This window comes from Lepeophtheirus salmonis, chromosome 13, assembly GCF_016086655.4.
Source record: "Lepeophtheirus salmonis chromosome 13, UVic_Lsal_1.4, whole genome shotgun sequence".
Classification (NCBI taxonomy): domain Eukaryota; kingdom Metazoa; phylum Arthropoda; class Copepoda; order Siphonostomatoida; family Caligidae; genus Lepeophtheirus; species Lepeophtheirus salmonis.
The window spans coordinates 10,906,643-10,925,865 of NC_052143.2; the positions used below are offsets into that span (position 1 = coordinate 10,906,643).

The window sequence follows — 19,223 nt, forward strand, 5'->3', positions numbered from 1 at the left end:
ATGTGTACAAGGTACGTACACACTTACATGTATATGGACATCCATAGACTTAGGGAGTACATTACTTGTACATACTACAATCTACATACATTACTCTCCCCTACCCATGATTTTGAATATATAATGATTGAACTTAAATATTTTAATTATTGAGTATGTGATAAATTTGTCACATCTGCTAAGTGTTACTTTACACAAAATATTAAAAAGTGGAATTTTAGTAGTAGTAGTAGTTGGAAGAGGTTGTGTGAGAGTGTAGGGCGGGAAATGGAGGGGGGAATAGAATAAAATGAGTTTTACAATATTATTATTCTAAATTATAATTTATAATATAATAATTTAAATAAGACGTGTCTGTGGAAGAGTGATACAGACTGGTAGCCCTTCTGTTGGGCAGGCTCTAGCCTGCATCTCTGTGCGAGAAGCTACCTAGAGGATTTAAATTTTAAATAGAAGAAGAAAAGGAGCTAGCTGCTACTGTTGCTGCTGCTGCTGCTAGACAAAAACGTAAAGGAAAGAAAAAGGAGGAAAATTTGAAATGCAAATGGAGGAGACATTTCAGTTAATGTTATGAGGGATCACGTAGGAAATTTAAGTGAACCAGAACTCTTACGTTTAGGAGTATGGAATCGATTAGGGCTCTTTGGTATCGAGCCTCCGTCTCGGAAGAGGTAAATGATTAATATATTTGTATACATGGCTATTATTCCGTTTACTTGCTTGGATGTACGTAGGAGTCGCTCCAAACGGATTTCTTCAACTCCTTGTCCAATGGAAAAGAAAAAGAAGCCTTCGAGTCTCTTTGGACGTGCTATTCGAGATCTGGCAAAGACCCGAGTGGACCTTGATGCAAAGGAAGGAGTAAGAAGCCTTGTTTAATATGAGTATTGTATGATTTCTAATAATGAATATATGTAAATGGAATGGCGTGAATTTGTGTGGTGTTGAGTGTTTCTTTTGCTGTCAGAGTTGGAGTCTATTAACGAATAACATTGTATTTCTTTTGTCCTTAGTTGTCCGTGAGTGTGCCAGAGTTCCTTCCCGGGGTTGTTAATTTCATCAGAACAGACCTGGAAAGAGAGGGGATATTTCGACTCTCCGGATCGGAGTCCCGCCAAAGAGCTCTTAGGGAGCGCCTCCAGACAAAAGAAAGTATCAGTGATTGGTGTTCTGAAAATATGTCCGTTATAGATGCTGCCGCTCTCTTGAAACATTGGCTAAGGGAACTTCCGGATCCCTTAGTCCCGGATGTCTACCAGGATGTCATGATGAGGTATGAAAGTGTAGTAGTAAATGACTTGCATATTCTACATATCATACTTCAAATGTCACTTTATACCTCTTTGTAGATGCTGCAGTCTTTCTTCAGAGGTGGATCATGCTTTGACATTAAGTACATGCCTATTACCCGATAATTCGTCTTCCACCATGTCCTATCTATTTCGTTTCTTTTTGGATGTAACCCTCAAGTCTGAATTCAATAAAATGGACGTTCGTAATTTAGCTATTGTCCTTGCGCCGAGTATATTTCCTCTTGTGAGCAAAAAAGGTGGATCTCTGGAATCAACGAAAAATATTTTAAATTTAAAAACGCAGATTGTTGAAAAGTTGATTCTCAATGCCAAAAAGGTATCAGTCTCATCTCTTTCGAACTCGTTTTAAAATTTTACGAGTTATTATACTAATAGCATATAATATATGTACACTTTATGATGAGACATGATGGTTATTTTTAATATGTTCATTCTAGATTTGTATGGTGGAAGGGGCACTTGCAGAAGATTACTCTTGTACTATTCTTAAGATTGCTCCAAATTTTACATCTCAGAGTGAAGACAATCTGGATAATGAAAACATGGACTCGAATACCGCAGGGCCGAGTGAAAGACGTTCTCGTAAAAAGAAAAAGAAACACAGAAGAAGTGGATCTCTTTCCAGAGTTATAACGGCCTTCAAAGGTATCATTTCTCGATCTGCGACTCCTGCAAACCGAGAATCTGCTCATCCTGATCCCGTACAAACTCCAGATTCTTTCTTCTATTCCCCAAGCTTAAGTAAAAATAAGAGAAAAGCTATTCTAGCCAAAGATAGTGATGAGGTAAACAATTGTTGTGAGGAATTCGATAAGAATTATTTTCACTGCTCTCCTAAGATTTCGAAAATGGAAACGCCGCTTACACCCAAAGTTCGAGGAAAGTCATTCTCAGTTAAAAGGTTCAAAAAGAAAAAGACATTAAGTAAAACCAAAAGCAATGAATCGACCACGCTCGTTAATTTTTCTCCTCTGCGATCCAGAATTAGTCTTATGTCTCGTACACCAGAAACTCCTGATGTTGTTTCGACAATCAAAGCAGATAGAGATTTGTCTGATTATGAAGAAATCGATTTACGAACTCCTTGTACTCCTAAACAGCAAAAGAATAATGAAGAATGTTGTAGTTCCGTTGAAAATGATGAAAAAGTTTATAAATCTTCCCCGTCTTTCAACTACTCAAGATTCCGAAAAGTACCAATGACTGATAGAATTACAAAAAAGGAAATGTTGATTTCACTTCCTATACCAAACTTAGATTCTTCGACACGATCATTGAACAATAGTTTAAGAAGAGGACAACCCAATTCCTTGAATACAGGATTGGCCAAGCCAAGCCCAATAAAGGTAGAGGCCCCCGGTCTTAAACCTCGAATAAAAATGAGCTTTTGTAAACCTCCACCCCCAGCGGAAAAATCACAATCAACTGTCAAAGTTAAGAAGCAGGATTCTCTTGCTGATCTCAAAAAAGATCTGAGTATTTTAATAGAGAGTTCTTTTGGTCCTGAAACTAATTCATCATCTTTAGACGAAGAGTCTACTAACAATGTGAAAGATATAATAAATAAAATGAAAAGTATAGAAGTGAATAGTGGTTTAAGTCCTGTTACCCGGAGCCAATTGCGAAGGCAAAGTTCTGCTTTTGAATTTGCTCGACCTGAAGTATCATCACAGAGTGAAGGAGGAGGAGGCGTTTTAACTCGTCGTCAAAGCTCTGCTTTTGAGAATGAGAATCAAACATTAAAGCGCGGAGACACCATTAGATCATCCCTTGCCCGTAAAAATTCATCGGTTAAAGATTTGGTCAGGCGAATTGAAAGAATTAAAGTGCCTTCTTTTATGCTCATAACTGAAGGAATTGGTGGTAGTAGTAATACTGCTCCTGTAGTAGAAGAATCACTTGCAGAGCCGGAAGAACATTGGGTTGATGCCACTGAATTCTTTAAAACAGCATTGTCTAATTCAACGGAAGAACAGCAGGATCAGTTTGAAGGTTGTAAGCGTTCTTCCATCATTAGAATCCGAAACGAAAATAGAGGAAAAGTGTCGAAATCAGTAGAAACTTTTACTCAGCCACATTCAAACAGAAGAGTTTCTGCTCGCATGGGAGTTTCCACGACTCCTTCCCCTTTTGTTACAAAGAGAAGACAGCAAACAGGGATAAGGACTACTACGGGAGCTGTTAAACGCCATGTTCCTAAAAACACAGACACCAATGTTAGTATCACAAACCATGGCAATAAGCAAACTTCGAACGGAAAGAAGAGTGAAAACGGAAAACCAAGGGGTAAAAATCGTAACAGAAAAAATGGAAGACATCTCACGATTGGGTATCTGGGTGAGCCAGTTGGTAACCGTAGTCCATTAAAAGAACGAGTTAATGTTATTACGGTTCAAAGATCCAAGTCTGCTCAAAATCCTATTAGAAATGAGACCTCTAAAAAGAAGAAGAAAAGACAATTACAATACCCTTCTTCTGAGAACATTCCGGTTCAAAGAAGCCATTCTTGCAAAAAGTCTGAGCTTCCAAATGTACCCATGACTCTAAAACATACACTCTATGATAACCATTCTCCTAAAATAGATAAAGTTAAAAGAAATCTTTCAGATAGAGTCATGACTCCAACAAAAGGTGGATTGAAAAATGAAGCCATTCCGTACATGAAGTCTGTTCGCTCTAAAGCATCTTCCTCTAAGAATATACCTTCAGCCAATTTGGGGGCCACTCCCCCCAAATAAAATACTAGCTCAGAATCATAAACTCTCCTTAAATACGCCAGTTAGAAAGTCACCAAGGTTGGCCAAGATGTATTAATCATTGTTCTTTTAACCATTTATCGTGTCCTTTTCATTAAGTTAATTTCATTTTCCAACTAAATACACTTATATTTGTTTTACTACCGGTTCATCACTGGAGTTTTTATATTACTTATCAGACCTCCTTTTAAAATTAATTAATCAGGGGTGGATTTATTTATATTCACTTTTTGTATGTTTTATATACGTGAAATTGTGAGTTATTATAATTTTCAAAAGCACACTTTTTTTTAAAAATATAGTGCAATATACCTCAACGATCATGACTTGCTTTTTATTAATGAATAATCCTACTTCAAATGATTAGCTCAGAAAATCAAATACATTGATAATTAAACCATTGTTTCCCCCTAATTTTTTAATCAACTTGTATATCATTGAAAGAAAATAACCTGTTTTTTTGTAGTCTAAACCTATTAAATCATGATTAAAAATTAAGTGTATATTAATATACATACATACTATATATAATATATATTTTTTCTTTACATCATTAATTAATCAATAAGAAGAAGTAGCATTAGCATTACCTTGTACAATACATGACTTGTATGACATGTTCAATTTTGTTTATACATGGATGTATTTTTCTAGAATTAATTTTGTATTTTTTTCGGTAATTATATTACTATTATTTGTACTGCTTATCCAATTAAATATCTCTATCTACATCAATGCTAAAAAGTATATAAAAATAAATAAGAATACTTATATTAATGTCTATGAAATGAATATTCCTCATTTCGCTTTTGTTATTGTTATTAATCATATGTGACGTATAACATTGTTTAGAGAAAAATAGGTTTGATATATTTTTGGCACTTAATAAATATATTTTACAAAATACAAATCACTCAAAAGGTGTTAAAGCACAGGGTCTTGTGAATTCTTGACCCCTTTCGTGGATCCAGAAATTTGACACTAAAAAAAAATACAATTAAATTCGAGAATATGGAACTCATTGTTACTAGACGGGTCTTACCCCATTTTGTTCCTTTTAGAACGGGACAAGCCGCATGTCGAGTATCTTCATTTCCCTCTCCATTTCGATACAAATTAAACCAAAAAACTGCGGAACCCTTTTGTGGCCATAGGGTCAGGTCTAAAACAGGAAAAACTGTGGCACCGCCTTGTTCCACCTCTGATTCCTAAAGAGTTTAAAACAACTTTATACATAAAAAAAATAGAATTATGAAGAATACACACATAGAATAACCAAGTAGCAATGCGATTTCCCGTTCCTAGTGAAGAGAATGCATCCTTTTCTTCTCTCTAATGAATGCAAAGTTTTGTTAACATTTATTCCTCATTCAATTTTTTTTTTAAATCTAAACATTTGCTTACTCTAGCAAAGTCGAAATGTGGGTCGTAGTGACCACCAATTCCATAGTTAGAAACTTGAAGCTCTTCTGAAGTTTCCATGTTTAAGCCTGTTACATCATGAACACGCTGGTATATACCCTTGACGACATCATTTTCCTCACTTTTGATCCAAGCCGTTTTTGAAATACGATAATTTGCCGTTTCCAGTTCACCTGTCTTGGCATTTTGAACTGTTGCCCTCTTGAACTGAATAGAAAGTACTTCAATGCATACAAGATAGGATTATTAATTTATCATATTTATTACTCTAGGATTCGCCATATTCTTGATGGTTTCAATTTCATTATCAGAAATAACATTGTGAAATATATAGATATCAGGTTTTGAATATAGTTTTTCAGCTTTGATTGGAGCTATTTTCATGAATGGGTGTTTACCAAAATCAAGGAAACACTTTAGATCCCTGTCAAATCTAATAATTTATTTAAATAAGTAGAATATATTTTCCTTGGAACAACATGTAATTCAAAACTTACTTCTTCTTTTCATTGCTCTCTCCTCGACAAAGCCTCTGATATCGAACAGTCTCGGGATACAAAAGTTCTTCTGCATTACTCCCAGTACCTTCTTTTAGTACAGCATCCTCCTTTAATTCATCCAATCCATCGTCACCTTTCCTTTGAGAGCCATCAAGACTTGGACCACTTCCTCCAGATTCCATAATAGCATTTTCATAATACAGTTTGTTCCCTATGGCTCGTGGATGATTTGGAAGTTCTTTTAAGAGAAGATTAGTAAACTTTAAAGCTCGTCGAAGATGTCCTTGAACGTAAGCTGAAAATCCTAAATACTCGTATATATCTCCTTTGGACACAGTTTTTTCATCTTCTTCATCATATCTAGACAAGGCTTCTGTCATCCATATTTCGGTTCTGTAATGATCTCCTTCATTATAAGTTTGTCGACCTAGTTCAAAGCAATCGTGTGCCGTGAGTTGAGGACCATAGTCAACTCCATTTAAGCGACCATTGCGCATATCTCTTGTATTAATTTTGTAGACCTCTTGTAGACGAATGAGTGCAGAAGCAGCACCCTTTAAATCCTCATCTGTTGGCCATCTAATTGTATAATGAGGTTAACTAAATATCCAGAGAAATTTCAAAGTTATTTACTTATTTGATTCCCGACTATCAGTGATATTTTCGGAAAATTTGTTTAGGTTAGAAGTTTCCTTGATTAAATCATAGACATCATTAAAATCTGATGTTAGTTTCTTTATTAATATGAATGAATTTAGGGGATTGGACACAAAGTCCTCTTCATGGCCATCTGCTGAGCCCAAGTACTTGTTATATTGCTCAACATATCCCTGAAATCAATATAAATAATTAGTTAGGATTGTCAATTCATGTTTTATTTTGTTGTTATTTTAAATAGACTGATGCAACTTTTTTCAAAAGAAAAGAACTCAACGAGGTTATAATATACATATAATTTATTATTGACAACAAGTGTCGAACACATTTTCTGAGGATTAGGGGAGAGAGGGGAGGAGGAGGCGAGCTGAGAAGGACGGAATCACAAAGTCATTTCAACAAATATTATAATTCATAGTTCAGTAAATATTAAGAAGAAAAAAAATATTTACAGGAAGTGACCTCTAAAAAAAAAAAAATACAGACGTAAATAAATGTATTAAAAAGTTCGACTAAGGGTCAAGATATTATAGTTGGATAACCTTACAGATTCAAGTTCATAAGTAAATAATTATAACAATAAATTCTTGTGAAATAAACTCTACAAATTGTGGATCTTTATTTATCTAACCTTGAGCCGTTGAATTCTTGATTCTTCCTCTTTAATATATTTCTCCACACTCTGAAGTACAACGGATTTAGTATAAATGAGCTGCCGTAGATCCTCATTGGAGGTGAAAATCCCATCTGAGCCCGATGTAGCGACCATTTGATTGATAGGTGCTAGACCGAGTATCATAAGGAATGTGGGTAAGATGTAAGTGACAGAGATTTGCATCATCACGACTCTCTTTAATTCTCAATGGAATAATATCCAGTGGTCTCAAAGAAGACAAGAGAAGATTGACACTGATATATTGAATTGAAAGAAGAGTCGACTTTCCTTGTCTGACTCACTAGTCACTATTGGCATTGCATTCCAAAAAGAAGTGAGAAATTGTTTTCCCCCTCCCCCCTCTCCCTTCTTCCCTTGCTACTTAAGCCGGTCGTTATTGAATGGAATTGCTACTTCCCCCAATAAAGTAGAAGGAGTTAAGAGAGGATTGATTCATCATTAAAATGAGTCCAGTCAAGTATAAAGTAAGTATCACTAGCTGTGTGTGCAAGCTTTATATACGCACAAATTTGGAGTTCAGAAGGGCATCTGGTGAACATATGCAGAAAAGGGGGCTAATTAAAGCTAGGCCAAGATGTGAGGGGCGATGACTGATGATGATGCTTAATACTCTTTAGTTCTTCTTCTTCCTCCTCCTCGCAACAGAAAATTATTTCATGCATATGAACTGGTTGAATGACAGGAGCTGGTGCTTGAAATAGAAGGGAAATTATATGAATGCAGGGTCGTCATGAAAACAAAAGAACATCTTAAGCTTACAGTACCTCCTCATGAGAAAAGCTTCATTGTACGCATCACACGCAACCTCTTCAAGCCTCTGGATAATTAGGCTTATTTTTAATATCTTAGCTAGAGGTGTCCGTAGGACTTTTTTGGGAGGGGGGGGGGGTATTTTAATGTTAAAAAAGTTTCCACGGGGCCTTAATTTGATCAATTTACAATTTTAAATAAAATTCCTTCTTATTTACTCATTTTAAATTAATTTTGCAAAACCAATAATTTTAGGCTGATAATCGCATAAACTCCTTGATTGGGAGGATATAACTCCTCCGACCCCATGCGGACGCCCTTGTCTCTATCCACATAATTGGCCGTATCATTGTGAGGTTGGGGAGTCTTTCTTAAGAGATGTCCTTACATATTGGTCATTAGTACTAGAGGATATTTAATTAAATAACGTATCGGCGCCTATCGTCTATCGGTATGGTCTATGGAATATAAGAATAACGCTCTCTCTTGCAGATCCTTAAAAAGTGAACGTTTTTCCCCCATGGGATAAATTAAACACAACCCTCATCTCACTCAATCTCTCTTTGTCATCAAATAATATTATATTAATATTTTTATTTCATAAGTTATTAGTTACTATTAGATACTACTCCAACTCGAACTACGCATTGACTTCTTCTCCACTTGATGCTCCTTTAGAGAAAGCAATAGGTAATAATCATGGTGTAGGTGGTAGTTCCCTTGTAGCCTTTTTCCTGGTCATCTCACATCTGTATCTTGCTCTGCTTTGGGATTGAGCCCTAAGGGAGGAAGGGGAGGAGAAGGAGGACTGAGGAGGGTGGTGGTGAGCGAAGTGCAGAAGGTAGAGTTCTTTTGTTATCGTCCAGGTAAATAAAAAAAAACAAGGAGAATAAAAAAACTTGGATTTTCAACTCAACTCTTTATCTATTTTTATTTTATTCTGTTTTTCAATTTTAATTCCTCTGCTCCTGTCTCCAAGTTGAAAGATTAATTAGAATAAGAATTTGTTTTTAGGATGACAAAGGTAAGGAGAGAGGAGTCCCCTCCTCCACAAATTATGGATCCTTCCCGAAATGTACCTTACCAACGAGGACCTCTTTTAGGGAAAGGAGGATTCGCTAAAGTCTATGAAGTGCGTGAACCTCATGGCAAAGTCTATGCAGACAAAATGATTCGTCGGGACTTTTTGGAGCTCAAACAAGGATCCAAAGCCAAGGTAGAGAGAGAAATTCGACTCCATAAAGAACTCAAACATCAAAATATCGTTCGGTTTATCCATACCTTTCAAGATTCTCTCTATTGTCACATCCTTCTGGAGAAATGTAACCTCAAGTCCTTATTTCATCTTGTACGTTTTCGAAAAGCTCTGACAGAGACAGAAGTGCGCTACTATGTGAAGCAAATATGCGATGGGGTTCGCTACATTCATAGCAAGGAAATTCTTCATCGTGATCTCAAGTTAGGAAACATGTTCCTGACACGTGAATATACTGTTAAAATTGGGGATTTCGGGTTGGCCATCAAAATGGACTCATCGTCTCTTCGAGATTATGGTAAATCAAAATTTAGTCTCTGTGGTACGCCTAATTACATTGCCCCTGAGGTTTTGGCCAAGTTAGGGCATCATATGGCCGCTGACATTTGGGCTGTGGGTTGTATGACCTATGCTATGCTCTTTGGATCTCCTCCGTTTGAAACAAAATCGCTGAGTCGGACATATGCCAAAATTGCTTCAAATAACTATACCATTCCGAAAAAGAGCATTTCACTACACACTCATTCCTTCATCAAAAAATTGTTAGATCCTCATCCTGAACTCCGGGGCCAATTGCATCAACCTGGACAAAATCAAGATCTCCTTCAAGAACCTTTTTTTAAGAAAGGTTTTCTTCCCTGTACACTTCCTAATTCTGCCATGGCATGTCCACCTAAATTTTCTGTCGAAGCTCTACAAGGAAAGGATTACTTCCATCAAAATACCCATACAGAAGATGCTATACCCCCTGGTTGCGTTCCTGGAAACTTAAAATTAAAAATTGCATCCATCTTCCAACAAAGTGTTACTTCTTCCAATTCTAGCGCAAATTCAAGTTCATCAAGTCTGAATTCTCCAACGATTCTCACGTCTTCATCCGCAATTCTCTCAGAAACTGTGGATAATTTAAGACAATGTGTTAGGTCTTCCTTTATGGGTAAAGATTTGGAATTTCCTTCACCAGTAGAATTCATTCCTGTCTTTGTGACAAAATGGATTGATTACTCAAATAAACACGGGTTTGGATATAGATTGTCTGATGGGGCTGTTGGAGCTTTCCTGAATGATAATACTCATATCAGCTACTGCGAAGAAGAGGAAAAACGCCTCTATGAATATTCAGACGTAGAGCGATCTTTTACCTTCAATATGGATGGTGTCCGAAGCGTTACTCCTGACCTTTTATCAAGAGTTCATCTATTGGACTACTTATCGAGATACATGGCTAAAAAATTAGCATGTGCAAATCCGTCTGCTTTTGCTACTCAAGTGACTGTGACAACTCGCTCTACTACGACGATTCCTCACATTGTCAAATGGTGGAGAACTCCGCGATTCTTAGTTATGATACTCAATAATACATCCATCCAAATTAATTTTATTCAAGAACATACTAAGATTGTTCTCTGGAAATGTAATAATGAATTCTTCGCCTCATTCTTTGCATCTAAAAGCCTTCCCATAACTTTCAACTTAGAGAGCTTGTCTACTAAAGCCGCATTTATTCATACTGATATTGGAGAACTATTGCAACAGGTCCTTCACGTTCTAGAGGATCTGAACCGTAGAAATGAATTAGAAATAAATGAATCGACGACGTCTACATAGCTCATTATTGGTTTTTTTTTTTTTTAAATAAATTTTAGTTGATCTCAATTACATACATTCATATATATATATTTACTCATTAGTATTTATATATGTATAAGAACGATTCATCGGAATTGAATCTGTAATCTCTTATATGGAGTTGCTTTAGGCCATTTGTTATTATAGTACATTACTCTATAAGATAGTTACATTTTTTTTTTTTTTTTACATTAACAGACGTCATTTTGTATCAGAAAAGAGAAGAAAAAAAAGTTTTAATTTTGTGTTTACATAATATATATTATAGATATGGTCTTTCATCCATTGATATCGCTCAATTACAATATTTATCTTTATATATACTTTATATTGATACTGATTCCGACTCAGTCCATGCTTTCATAAGTAACTTACTCTGCGTGCCTTAATACTATATAGTGCTTCCCTATCATTACATAGATTTTAGTTGTTTTAGAATAACTTAAATTGTTATTATTATCTTTCCTTGTTGTAAATGCATTCTTTCTTTCTTTCATATTAAATGTAACTCTGTGTGATATTTTAATCTCTTAATAATTATATTATTAGTTATTACTATCATTATTATTTTTATCAGTGAATAATAAAGAAATATTTGTATATTTTTCCATCTAAAAATAATTTCTTTGTTTATCTATTATCACGGAGGGAAAAAAGGAAAGGGAAACCGAAGTAGTATACATTATTATTAGTAGTATAAAATTGAGTTAGCTACCTGTTCCCAGGTAAACAATATCAATCATACAAAACGCATTAAATAAGTAGGGTTCAAACATCTTTATGACAATTTAAATGAGCTAAAACATCAAAATTGATCTATTAAATTTCTTAACGGAGTCAGTGTCATTGTAATACAATGGAGAGTAAATCTATAAATACATTCAATATGGACAAGAGTAATAGCAGAAAAAGTCTTTTTTTTTTTTTTTTTTCTTCATTGGTAATGATGATTATTATTACTGGATATGGGATACTTCTCTTCTTTTATACATATATATATATATATTAATTAAAAGAAGTGGTGATGAGTAGAAGATGATGACGAATTAAAACTTTTGAAACACAACGTTGACTAGACGGTTCTGGTAGTTGGATGAAGAGGAGGTGGTTTGACGTCCTCATATCAAGCTAAAAAAAAAACAAGAGAAACAGAGAGCATTTCACAACCAGACAACGTCATTCCTTGAAGTGAGAGATACTGATGAATGAGTGATCATTTACTGTATTTAGTCATGGAACATGATGAGGGGATAGTCAGTATGTATACATGGAATGGCATAGTTCACTTCCCCCTCCGGAGTGAGGAGACGCTTCTTGACCTTTTGCATACTTCGTTCCCCGTCACGACTCACAACCTCTTCATAAAACTCATGAGCCAAATCTCCATCTTGATCAAAGTAACGGGAGCTACAAGCATAAAATCAAAACATGAATCAATATTCATTGGAGCAATTGGTTTAGTTTACCCTCTTCTCGAATAGACCAAAGGAGTTGCTTTAAATTTTTTGACAGGGATACCACTTTCTTGATCGGACGGGGCGGAGTCTTTGCTTACAGTTTTGGAGCCAGACTGACCCATGGTCCATGCCTTACTTGCTTAAAAAAACGCATTCAGTGAAGCAGGGAAGTACAGGAATCACGGAACACAAAAAGAGGAGATGAATAAGAAAATAACTTCAAGACTTTCAAAATTAGGCACTAATACTACTATAGCCTATAAGTTACTTATAACTAGTAAGTAGTTACTTACTACTCTGAGTATGACGATTCACGATTCAGGAGAAAGAGGGACCTAGAGCTCCATAGATAGAAACAGAGAGAGAGAAAAAGAAAAAAATAAGAAAGCTGCATGCTGCTTGATGGCTAGAAAAATAAAAACACCTACATAACTAGCTAAGTACTTGCGTAACTAATAGTAATGTAGGTAATACTATCTCTGGAGGAGCACAAGCTTCAATCACGCAACCTGTTGTGGTGTAAAACATCATTTTTGATGATCAATTCGATTTGGTGAACTCATATCATGAGCTTTGTACAACTATAAAATTTTTAGTTCTTGTAATTTTATATCAATATCACGTGTTACTTTAAGAAACTCTTTCATTTTGGAATAATATTCGAAATCCTAAAAAATGGTTTTTGAACAAAAAATGATGGATTGACTTATTTTATACAACTCAAAATCAAAGTAGGTATATTTGAAAGCGTTTTTTTAAGAGTAAGTAAATCTTAAAAACATTATCAAACTAATTATTTAAATTGATGAATTTGCCCTTCAAAAATAAATTGTCATCTTCAGATCGGGCTTGTACAAGATTATGTAGTAAGTTTCAAATAAATCAGGGAAGGTCTACTTCCATGATAAAGAACGCCAAATTTTTTTCATTACTATCATTCATTGGTAGGCCACATTAGTCATTACCACGCACTTCAAATAACTGGATATGACAGACGCTACAAATAATTATCGATGTCAATTAAGAACACAGATTATATGTATTTATATATGTATGTTTATTGCACAAACATAAAACTATTTTCTGCATATAAATGCATTTTTACATCTTAATAAGTAACAAAGACATAACATTTGCATAAAAAATTGCAAAAATGAATTTTAACTACTTAATAAAATAAGTTTGCTTTAAAAACCTATGGCAATATTAATTGAACCTAATGAGAGACTTGTTGTTTGGACTGCTGGCTCACAATGGATTGGATGTCAAAGTCAATTTTTGCAGCACCAATGTGCATCAAATTAAACAGAGTATCATCGGTTAGTCTGTTTCTATCTTTGGATTTTATGTGCTTTATGGTGAAAAAACTTGCTCATTCAAATGTAAGCGCTCCCAAACATGATGGCCATTGAGATGGAAAAATCTCTGAGACGTGGGAAATGTGCCACAGGAAGAAGTGTCCAAAATTGAATTCCTATCTCATTGCACTCCTCTTACCACTTCTCCATCCGACAGTGGCGTCTTTGCCTTAGCAAGTTCGAGTGCTACATCATAGGACGCTGTGATGGCTGACTCTTGACAGGTCGTGGCTTTTGTGAAAAAGTCCTGATGTTGACATACTTTAGATTTGAGATTTGCTACTATAGCAGCTCTGGCAGCTCCAGTCTACTTCTCATATTTATCCTTGTACAAGGTGTTGTGATGGCGACTTATGTTGTGATCTTTTAGGGCTGATTATATCTCCAAGCAAACTAGACACATTTTGAAATTGGTGAAGAGGTACTCATCTTCCCATTTTGGCTGAAAAATGCGATTTTCTCAATGAAATTTTCTCTTTTTGCCGCTGCTAGTGGCTATGGCCCATGGCTCTTGACTTTTTCTTCTCTAATGCGAAAGGTAGCCCGGGCTCCGCTATTGTCTGGGTATGCCGCTCTTTATCAATTAACATTATATCACAAGTTGTATTTTATTATTATTATTGATCTATTTCGGGCCGCACTGAGTGAGAACGAAGGCCGCGCGCGGCCGCCAGTCGTCCATCCCTGATCTAAATGATCGAGCCCTCAAGCCCACTGTCAGGTAGCAATGAGACGCCATGACTGAAGATTGTATCACATCTGGTGCCCGGCCTTCCACCCCCGCTTGAAAACTATTATTATCATTAAGGACGGCTACATCAATTATTAGGAGAGCTGAGACCACCATTGATCTTTGAAAAATATTTTAATTTATTCATAACGATACTTATGTACTTATAATTTAGTTACCGGGCAGAAAGGTATAGAAAACTTCATACAAACTGTATCAATTACTCATATCCTCAATTCATAAGTTTAGAAGGATCAAAATAATCAAATTTTAAGTAGTTACAATTAATTGAGACGGGATTAAGCAACGTTCCATGTATTTACGGACGGGGTTGAATGTATTTGAAATTAGAATAAGTGTTATTCCAATAATATGAAATACTCCCCCATTAATGTTGCATAAATAATGTAATTATTCATTGTGATGAACAAGATTATTATATTTATTGCCGAAATAGAACTATTTGAAACATCAATCAGACTGTATCCATTTTCTATATCCCCATTCATGAGATTAAAGGGATCAAAATAATTAAATTGTTAGTAATTACTAACTATGTACATTCAATAATTATGGCTTATGAGTTATGAATAATCCAGGAGTCAGCAGTAACATATATTTAGTCACGGATTCGTGTTGTGGATGTACATTCTCTTCTTCTCCCCTCGTCTTATTGTTTTTTATTATTATTTAATATGTTTGATATATATATGTATAAGTTAAGTACTATATTTCTATATTAAGTATAAATAGCCGTGTCGTCTTATTACCTATGAGAGTAGACTATTGAGGAGTAGTTTATATGATGTACAAACATATTATACATAATATTAAAATTAAATCTATTGTAGTATTATTCCTCCACGCCTTCTCCTTGTTATTAATAGTTCGTATCTTATCAACCACGTCAATACAGAACAATTCTGTTTCGAACACAGAGAATATGTATATTTATCTATGATTTGGAGTTATAAATTTTAAAATAGCTGCAAATTCGTACCCAAGATACTATAAATAAACTATTATAAATCTAACCACAAGAAACTATTTAAATCATACTCTAGGAATTATATCTAAATTATCAGTACCTAAAATAATAAATAAACAAATAACACTCATTAAAATTACACACATCTAAAAATAAATTATTCCTAATTTATCTTCATTTAGAGTTTCGAATATTATTATGTGATCTTGGCTCTAAATCCTACCATTTGAACCATGCAACACCAAATCCATAAGACTCATTAAGTAAATACACTCGACTATACCAACTTTATGAATTAGTCACTTTAGTATCCAAAGATCAATTGAAAAATAATATTTTATATTATTTAATTATTTGAATGAAATTTACTACATTATGATCTAGTACAAAGACAAACGGAATTTATGGAAATTATTTCTAAAAAGTTTCGTAGGCCTAAAATTAGGATTTAAAATACAATAGCATTAAGAAAAATACAAAGTGCCTCATTTGTTGTAGGGGCTGGAACATTCCCCAACCATACGTAACATAATTAACCATATAAGACAATTACATGAAGTGTCGGAAAAAAAATTAGAGCCGTTTTAGTAGTGTTTAAATATATATTTACATTTATTAAAACAAATAAATTAATTAATGGAATTAAAAATTGACAAAGGAATTGGCATTAATATTAGTTATACACATTAATAAAGTGGAACCCGGATTTTCATTCTGAATTGGAATGAATGAATATATAAAGTTCTATTAACCATATTATTTGATAAATATTACTGAAGTTTACTACTACAAAAGAAGTTACATATTCAAATGTAATTGTATCATATTATGAAAATACACACAAAAATTCGTTGAAGAAGTTCATAAGTCACTTGTTAACGTCTCATAACTTGTCTTGAGATCCATTGGAGGTATGAATTCCCTGTTTTAGACTCCGGTGATTCAAGTCTCTTGAGTGACTACGTAGTGCACTCTGCTTCCTACTCTTCAAATAAGAAAGAAGATTAATGAAGAACATCGTTCACATCTCTCTATTTCAATTCTACGTTGATCCAAATGTACTGAGCTGTACATTTTTCCTCTTTTACATCTCTCTTTTCCTCGTGCTCTTCTACGATCCGTATACCACATCCAACCATCTCTTCTAATGATAGATCCTGGCTCATAACGAAGAGGAAATCACTGCTCTTGCCTATTCTGATTTTATGTTTTTTCGTCCCACTATGAGTCTGTTCCAATATGAATAATCCATCATGTCTAAAGTATAATGATAATTAAGTGAATAGTAGGTATGGTAAACTGAATAGCACTGTTTCCATTCGAATTACATTACTGTCCCTTTTGTCAATTTTCTTTAATCATATATTTAATTATTAATATTACTTATTTCGTCTCTGGTTCGAAGACCTTAGGCATAACATAAGTGAGATTATTATTTACATTAAATAAAAGAAGGCGAGTCTTCCGCCGGCCAAGTTTATTCTATACGAATTTTCCCAATATGAGTAATCCCACTACAAACTTTCCCTATACAAATTTTCCGTAGGCGAGCTTTCTAGATCCCCATTTTTGACAGTAGAGGTTGATAATAGATAAAAAAGCTAGTCTTGTTTAGCTATATATAAATTTTCTAAATAGTGGCCAACCTCAACTACTATTATTTATTATATTATTTTTTTGACGTCATTGTTTGATTCTCAAATATTTTTCATCGAGAACACAGTTTGATCACCGCTCCGACTTGAGACAATATTTAAATCTGATAAATGTCTAATTAATTAATACAAAATAAATTCGAATTGTGTACTATAGAATCAAAATATGACGGTGAAGAGTCCTGGAGGTGTTGTAGGGAGTGGTGCTTCCAAGGGAACAGGCACGACGCCGTCTCAAGTTCAAGCTCCGACTCCAGGAGCAACGGCTACTCCACGTCGTTCTCCCATGGTGGCGGCGACGGCGCCCCCTCCTACGCATCGAGAGAAGCGTTCTGAGATGGTTTGCCGTGTGAAATACTCCAACACACTTCCGGATATTCCTTTTGACCCCAAGTTCATTTCTTACCCTTTCGAGAGCTCCCGCTTTATCAATTATAACCCCACTTCCTTAGAGCGGAATTACAAGTACGAGTTGTTAACAGAGCAGGATCTGGGGGTCCGAGTGGACCTCATCCTTCCGGATGCATTCGAAATCCCTTGCGGAGCTCAGAATGAAGAACTTCATCCTAAAGACGAAAAACTTTTAGAGGATGAAATGGGGCATCTCGCTCAAGGCTCCTCTGATCTCAAACGCTCTGCACGCCATGCCCAGGTTCTTTCCTGGATGAGACGGCCTGACTACATCTCCACAGAACAGACTCGTTATCAACCCACGACCATCGACAAAGTGGAATCCAAAATTGGCTTTGTTGTCAGGAAGAATCTCGGTAACGAAACGGCCCTATATATGGATAGAGAGGCACAAGTACGTGCAATTGAGAAAACATTCTCCGATACTGAGAAAGAAATCACGACACACTATTCTAACAAACCCGATATTAAACCTGTCGAAGTTATTCCTGTTCTCCCAGACGACCAAATGTGGAAATATCCTTGTGCCCAAGTTATTTTTGATTCGGATCCTTCTCCTCCTGGTTTCCCTACGCATGCTCAAGTTGAAATGATGTCCCAAGCCATGATTCGAGGTGTCATGGATGAATCTGGAGAGCAATTTGTTGCATATTTTCTCCCAGCTAAGGATACCATGGAAAAGCGTCATGCTGATTTTGAAGCAGATCGTGACTACGCTGATGAGGAAGAATACGAATATAAAATGGCTCGGGAATACAATTGGAATGTTAAGTCCAAGGCGAATAAAGGCTACGAAGAGAATTTCTTCTTTGTGGTTAGAAATGATGGTATCTATTATAATGAGTTAGAAACAAGGGTACGTCTAAGTAAGAGACGTCTTAAGGCGGGTCAACAACCATCAAACTCTAAATTGGTCGTCAAACACCGACCTTTAAATAAACAAGAACACAGAATGCAGCGCTATCGAGAGAAAAATCTGGAACCACCAATGGAAGAGGACGAGGATGTATCCGAAGAGGAAGAAGAAGAAGAAGAAGAGGAAACTAATGTTAGAGAAACTCGTGAAGATCGTTCAAGATCAAAATCTGCTTCCCCTGGATCAAAATCTGTGTCCCCTAGATCAAAATCAGGATCTCGTTCTAGGTCACCATCACGTTCGAGATCAAGATCCAAATCTAGATCCCGTTCCTCCTCGCCTGTTCGCTCTAGAAGCATATCTCGATCAAAGTCGAGATCCTTATCACCACGATCAAGATCTGTATCCCACTCCAGATCACCTTCACGCTCAGTCTCTAGGAGCCCTTCTCGCTCTAGAAGTGTTTCTAGATCAAATTCTGGCTCTAACTCTAATTGAGTGAACTTCTTTTCCAATAACGAATCATAATTACCTATTATTATAATTTATTCTGATCAAAATGTTTCTGAATAAAAAATGTCTATACTCCTAGAATGACTATGTTTAAATCTTAGTCGGCAATTTTTACTCTTCTTGCAAATAAATTCAATGATATTTCTTGCCTGAAAGAGTATTCACATAACTAGCATAAAATAGGCATAATGGCGTTAAATTTTCAGCTATAAATGCATATGGTCCTAATAAGCGCTCTACTTCCTTCTTTCAAGCCATCATAAACAATAAAAAAAATGATGTATTTCTTCTAATACT

At 35.4% G+C, this 19,223-nt stretch overlaps 5 protein-coding genes across 8 annotated transcripts; 3 read left to right on the forward strand and 2 right to left on the reverse strand.

The window, feature by feature from the left end:
• The first annotated feature begins 456 nt into the window (after window positions 1–456).
• LOC121127401 (uncharacterized) lies at window positions 457–4,840 on the forward strand. 2 transcript variants are annotated; one of them, XM_040722739.2, is made up of 6 exons: window positions 458–671; window positions 735–861; window positions 1,014–1,273; window positions 1,350–1,629; window positions 1,751–2,098; window positions 2,153–4,840. In XM_040722739.2, exons 1-6 carry the CDS (start codon window positions 571–573, stop codon window positions 4,049–4,051), a joined length of 3,015 nt encoding a protein of 1,004 aa, XP_040578673.1. In that variant the 5' UTR covers window positions 458–570; the 3' UTR covers window positions 4,052–4,840. The 2 variants fall into 2 exon arrangements, with proteins under 2 accessions (XP_040578672.1, XP_040578673.1); XM_040722738.2 differs by having other exon boundaries at window positions 457–671; window positions 1,751–4,840.
• Window positions 4,841–4,916: 76 nt separating this feature from the next.
• Window positions 4,917–8,081, reverse strand: PH4alphaEFB (prolyl 4-hydroxylase subunit alpha-1). The gene is made up of 8 exons (XM_040722741.2): window positions 7,280–8,081; window positions 6,625–6,821; window positions 5,989–6,570; window positions 5,759–5,924; window positions 5,474–5,698; window positions 5,336–5,401; window positions 5,112–5,277; window positions 4,917–5,050 (listed from the first exon to the last, which is right to left on the reverse strand). Exons 1-8 carry the CDS (start codon window positions 7,487–7,489, stop codon window positions 4,980–4,982), a joined length of 1,683 nt encoding a protein of 560 aa, XP_040578675.1. The 5' UTR covers window positions 7,490–8,081; the 3' UTR covers window positions 4,917–4,979.
• Window positions 8,082–8,464: 383 nt separating this feature from the next.
• On the forward strand, window positions 8,465–11,576 carry LOC121127538 (serine/threonine-protein kinase PLK1). 3 transcript variants are annotated; one of them, XM_040722945.2, is made up of 2 exons: window positions 8,465–8,764; window positions 9,089–11,576. In XM_040722945.2, exon 2 carries the CDS (start codon window positions 9,090–9,092, stop codon window positions 10,935–10,937), a length of 1,848 nt encoding a protein of 615 aa, XP_040578879.1. In that variant the 5' UTR covers window positions 8,465–8,764; window position 9,089; the 3' UTR covers window positions 10,938–11,576. The 3 variants fall into 3 exon arrangements, with proteins under 3 accessions (XP_040578879.1, XP_040578878.1, XP_040578880.1); XM_040722944.2 differs by having other exon boundaries at window positions 8,472–8,940; XM_040722946.2 differs by having other exon boundaries at window positions 8,475–8,915.
• A 144-nt stretch (window positions 11,577–11,720) lies between these two features.
• LOC121127539 (tumor suppressor candidate 2) lies at window positions 11,721–12,720 on the reverse strand. Its single transcript, XM_040722947.2, has 2 exons — window positions 12,425–12,720; window positions 11,721–12,365 (listed from the first exon to the last, which is right to left on the reverse strand). Exons 1-2 carry the CDS (start codon window positions 12,535–12,537, stop codon window positions 12,185–12,187), a joined length of 294 nt encoding a protein of 97 aa, XP_040578881.1. The 5' UTR covers window positions 12,538–12,720; the 3' UTR covers window positions 11,721–12,184.
• Window positions 12,721–17,071: 4,351 nt separating this feature from the next.
• Window positions 17,072–19,007, forward strand: atms (RNA polymerase II-associated factor 1-like protein antimeros). The gene has a single exon (XM_040723202.2). It carries the CDS (start codon window positions 17,313–17,315, stop codon window positions 18,909–18,911), a length of 1,599 nt encoding a protein of 532 aa, XP_040579136.1. The 5' UTR covers window positions 17,072–17,312; the 3' UTR covers window positions 18,912–19,007.
• Window positions 19,008–19,223: the final 216 nt, after the last annotated feature.